This window comes from Panicum virgatum, chromosome 6K (genome assembly GCF_016808335.1).
Source record: "Panicum virgatum strain AP13 chromosome 6K, P.virgatum_v5, whole genome shotgun sequence".
NCBI classification, from domain to species: domain Eukaryota; kingdom Viridiplantae; phylum Streptophyta; class Magnoliopsida; order Poales; family Poaceae; genus Panicum; species Panicum virgatum.
In genome coordinates this window covers 11,618,584-11,623,607 of record NC_053141.1, presented here as the reverse complement: position 1 = coordinate 11,623,607, position 5,024 = coordinate 11,618,584, and the positions used below count along the sequence as shown (strand labels likewise).

Genomic DNA, 5,024 nt, shown 5'->3' with positions numbered 1-5,024 from the left:
GATGCATCAAAGCAACAGCCATGTTAGGCATCAACCCCTAGCCATGCCTTTATATCGATTTTAGTTGGCAGACAAGGCCTAGTCATATCAGGCAAATCATATATTATGTGCAAGCAATTCAGCATTTTTGTGCTGGCAATTCTTTACTTTCTCAGTACCAAACAACGCTAATCCAGTTTTCTATGTGCAACCTTTCAGGTATACAACTATGGATTTTGGAGGATGCAGTGGACAAAGTGGAGCAATTAGGCACATCCCACCATGCAGTGGACATGGGTGCAAAGCATCCAGCAATCAGATCCGTAGCAAGCAAATTGATGAACTTAGTTTGTAGAACACCTTTTTGGGGTTGCCGTTTCTCTGTGCAGAGGATGTGGTTTAGTAGGTTTTCCTGTGAATTTAACATGTTGCTAGAACCCTAACAACCAAATTGCAGATCATTGGTACATAAAGTCCTATCAAAGTGCAAAAGTACACTACCAGATGAGCATACCTCATCTTTTGCTGATCCTCTTCTTCGCCCGTGCTTTTTTTATGCGCCGCCGCCATTGCCTGGCGGCCGGTTTATTTTGCTCCGGCAATTTTTTCAGCGTGCGGTGATTGGTGGGGGTATGGAGAGAGGGGCGCGGAGAGGCAAATTGCTTTTTCTGGTGGGCCCGTTGGGGCTAGGTTTGGCGCGCAACTAGCGGGAGTTGGCGCGCGAAAGACGCCCAGCAGACACAAAAATGTGGGTTGCCAGAAAAAAAACGTAGTTAACTAGGACTTTCCTATTATGGGCGGGCCGTACGGTTGTCTAATATTATGGCTGACCGTAAGTTAGCCGGGCCCTATTAGTTAATATACTTATTTATTGGGCATTGGCTCAAAACTCTGACGTGGAAACCCTTAGGACCATTAAAAAAAACCTTAGGCTTTGTACAGCTTGCTGAAGATCCAATTGGAGACTACACGGTACCATCTACTCCAGCAGAAGGGCCACCCTGGATGAGCCTCTTTTCTTCTTGTTCTTTTGTGGTGGCGCATGCATGCTCCACCCATGGGCCATGGCACAATGGCCGCCGCTCCATCTTCGTCTTTGACAGCGGCCGCTCCAAGTGCTGTGCAAACCGGTTAAAAACATCAGCGTCTTAGTCATCAGTGGATGGAGTTTCTCCCTTGAGCTTTTTTTTTTTTGGCCTAGTCCGCTAGTCTGATCCGTTGCCTTTTTTATGACTTTGTGTGCTCCTGGTTTTTCAGTTAGTATTAATTTGTGGTTTCTGAATTTGATTGTTGTGCTGCAATCAGAGATTCAGAGGTGACGGCAAGCAAGGGCCCGCCAAAATTGAATCATGAAACAGGTCCGCTGCTTTCAATCATCCTCTGTTATCTTCGTTGCAGGATCACGTCTGCTTTCTGAACCGTGATGCGATTGGTATGGGCGACGCCATGTCGCGTTGGTGCCACCGCTTCTGCCTGCAGTCAGCCGCATGTTGCTGCAGGATCACGCCTGCTAGATCACTGCACTCTTAGTGATCGATAAAGTTGGCGTTGTGAACGGCAACCTGCTGGTGAAGCAACACAAAATCTGCAGATTTCATATTGGCCGAATAATGACTGAACAAATTTTATATTCCTCATCAATACAGCAGAGCACACCAAGGTGGCATGAGCATCTACCAACCATGGCTCAGCAGCATCCATGACCTGGTCATGATGGCGATCCAGATTTATTCTTGTTCTGCTTCAATAATTCATCATCTGATATCCTTCTGGATGTCCTTGAGATTGGTGGTGAGGTTGAGCGACGACCCCAGCTTCACGACGCTGTGCGTGCGCCTGAATTCGCCGAACGTGACGGTGCGGTAGCACGGAGGGTTGTCCTCGCTAAGGAATTCCTCGGCTGGGCCCACCAGACAGTCCTCCTTTGGTTGTATGAAGATCGCCCTCGACGTCCGTGCCACCGCCGCGTTGGTCGTCACGCGGTGCTCCACGCTCTTCAGCATCCCATTGGTCACAACCTGCATCCGATCTCTATTATTACTAAGGCAAGCAATGATTCATTGATCTGTTCGTCAATTACAACAAAACAAATAAATTAAGAAACTAAGCCTGATGAGCTGGATGAACAATTTCATGAGCCAACCAGAATAGAGGTGACTGATATTCACCTCGAGTTGGAGGCCGAAGTTGACGACGAAGGCGTCGGGCACGGGCTCGACCTTGATCCAGTCGCCGTCGTAGAGAACCTCGAGGCCATGTACGGGACCCGTGTGGAGGAGGGTGATGAGGTTCCGGTCGCAGTGGGGCGGAAGACCCAGGGTGGCGCTCGGGTTCGGGCACGGCGGGTAGCGGTTGACGCTGAGGATCACGTCGCCGCCGCTGAGGTCGCCGTCGAAGTAGTCCGGCCGGAGCCCCATGGCTTCGCACAGCAGCCGCAGCAGCTCCATCCCCACGCCTCTTGTCAGCACGGCGAACTTCTCGAAAACCTCCCTGTTGCATTATTAAAACTTTTAATTATACTAAAAATATTACTAGTTTTAATCAGTTTTGCCCTACTAATTTTAAATTTTATATGTAACTTATACCACGATAAACTGACTAATTCAATTCAATTACCGAAGTCTTTGGGGCTTGTCGGGCCATCCGCTTGTGCTGTCGCCGACGGGGAAGGAGAAGGCAAGGCGGAGGCAGTCCATCCAGTACTTGTGGCCGCCGGTCTCGTAGGTGGTGCCGGAGAAGAGCCGGTTGGGCTTCTGTTTGTCCTCCGAGTACAGGTGCGCCTTCTCCGCCGCCGGCAAGTCGTAGAACTCGTCGCACACCGCCTCCATGTCCTGCAGCAACTGCTGAGGCACTCCATGGTTCACCACCTGCATGCGGCATCATCACCAACCCATCATCAACTCTCGCGATGCAAATGAACTAACTGAGATTGGCATCCATCGACCACCGTCGTGGAACCATGGATTTGGAGTATATAGTTTGTTGGATTTGCTCGCCTGGAAGAAGCCGAACTCCTTGCCGGCGTCGAGAATGGCTCGGCGGACCTCGTCGTGGCTGCCGGACATGTCGACGACGGGCAGGGACACGGCGGCGGAGGCGGCCGGCGGGAGCTGGTCGGGCGGGACGACGAAGCAGTCCGGGACCGAAGCATGGCACGGCGCTAAGTGGAGCATGTTCTCCATGGATGAATTGGGAGGTTGCTGTCTGGCTGTAATTGAATTGAAATTGCCCAATGGTGGGGGACGGTTTAGCTTGTGTGCCCTTTTATAGGCCGGCGACGTTCGGATCGAGATTTTGGAGGGGCTTAGCTTGACGTTGCAGGGCTTAGCTTGCGTTGCGTCTCAATTCATGCCTCGTTGGATTGTGGCGTGTGCCAAAATTTTGTCACCTTAAAGATGACGGGCAAAGAATGATATGATGTCCATCACCTGTACTATATTAACAATATAGCACGTCACGCCATTAGTGATACAAGAAAAGTGAAGAGCTAGCATATTTATGTCACTTGTACACCCTCAATTTCAAATGGTAAGTCCTTCCAACTTTAATTTTTTGGAGAGTCAAAATATTTTTATGTTTGATCAAAATTATAGAAAATATTATAAAGATTTATACCACCACATAGATATACTATGAAAGTATATTTAATGAAGAATATAATAATATTTATTTAGTATCATAAATATGTTTTAAACATGATCAAATTTGAAATGTTTTGGCTATCCAAGAAATTTGGAATGACAAAAGATTTGGAACGATGGAGTATTTCATAATAAGAAAATAGGTGTCACCGTTTTTTTTTATCAAAATTCATCCTGCTTTTAAAGAAAGCGATAACGTGACAAGGTTATTACAATCCTGCTGGAAACCAGCTTTGCCAAAGCACGACACCGGCCACAAGAGGCACAAAGAAAAATAAACTCGTCCTAAAACGGGCTTCCACACAAATTATCTAGCAAAGACTCTGACAAAGAAATCAAAAGAACTCATCAACCGGAGGCCGAGAGCATCTAAACTCAACAAATTCTGAAACCCACGTCTTCAGCCTCTCTCTTGTCGGTGCCGGCCCTAGGGGTAGGGCAACATGTGCGACAGCCGAGGGCCCAAGCCAGGAGGGGGCCCAAGCCTAGATATGTATGTGTACTTCCTCTGTATTGGTAAGGATGTGTTATCGCCAGAATTTGACCAGGATTGGTAGGCCAAATGTCAGAAGAAGTCCATGGTAAAGGAGTCCACTTAGCCAGGCTTATATCATAAGTCTGGCCAAATACAATGATAATTGGGCACTCAAGGGTCAAGCTGAGGTGGGGTCACGGGCCTAATCCATGTTGAAGCCCAGTCTATTCACGATGCTGGTTCGGACTGCAGGAAGAGGCCACACAAAAATGGACGCCCAAGCAACATATGGACTCCGTTTTGGATGTTCTAGATATGCATGGAAAGCTAAGGAGATAAGCTTTCCAATACAACTGGAATCACGTCAAAATTCGCTCGGAGTTGACGGGAACTGCCGAAACAATAGGATGACCAGAATCTGCCACAATTATACGGCATGTTTCGGCTGATATTTGGAAGCTTCATGGAGATCTGGACCGGTGGACGCAAGAGTCCAGATCATGTTATTTAATCTTCGAGTCTTTATTGAGTTGTAATCTATCTCTAGTCTTTGTTTAGGAAAGAGTTTAGAGGTTGCCTTGCACGGCAAGAAGTCTCCGGACTATAAATATGTACCCTATGACATTTGTAAAGAAGAACGTCATCACGTTTCGCAAACAACAACTCTCAGTGCACCGCCACCCCTAATTTTAGGGTTTCATCCAAGTAAGCGCCATGCTGCCCTGATCGCTTCTTGCGATCAGGGCAGCGTTGTTCTTACTTTTACCTTGGTATTACTCGTACTGAAGCATTTTTTATGGCGAGTAGTGCTAGTTATCCTGATGTTCGTAGCATGACTTTTTGTAGATCTATCATGCTTTTGTTGCTTATCATCTACGAATATCATGTCATCTCTGTGTGATCATGTTTTAATCTTATACTAATTCTCG

The 5,024-nt window shown here is 47.4% G+C and overlaps 1 protein-coding gene across 1 annotated transcript; it reads right to left on the bottom strand.

The window, feature by feature from the left end:
- Positions 1–1,548: 1,548 nt before the first annotated feature.
- Positions 1,549–3,238, bottom strand: LOC120711749 (2'-deoxymugineic-acid 2'-dioxygenase-like). Its single transcript, XM_039997376.1, has 4 exons — positions 2,976–3,238; positions 2,596–2,846; positions 2,148–2,469; positions 1,549–1,997 (listed from the first exon to the last, which is right to left on the bottom strand). Exons 1-4 carry the CDS (start codon positions 3,159–3,161, stop codon positions 1,734–1,736), a joined length of 1,023 nt encoding a protein of 340 aa, XP_039853310.1. The 5' UTR covers positions 3,162–3,238; the 3' UTR covers positions 1,549–1,733.
- Between the last annotated feature and the right edge of the window lie 1,786 nt (positions 3,239–5,024).

Bases quoted from the DNA above. Each gene is read 5' to 3' on its own strand.
- LOC120711749 (XM_039997376.1), bottom strand. From the start codon at position 3,161: ATGGAGAACATGCTCCACTTAGCGCCGTGCCATGCTTCGGTCCCGGAC. The intron at 2,847-2,975 runs GCGAGCAAATCC...TGCCGCATGCAG, and splicing joins AGGAGTTCGGCTTCTTCCAG to GTGGTGAACCATGGAGTGCC. The intron at 2,470-2,595 runs GTAATTGAATTG...ATAATGCAACAG, and splicing joins GACAAGCCCCAAAGACTTCG to GGAGGTTTTCGAGAAGTTCG.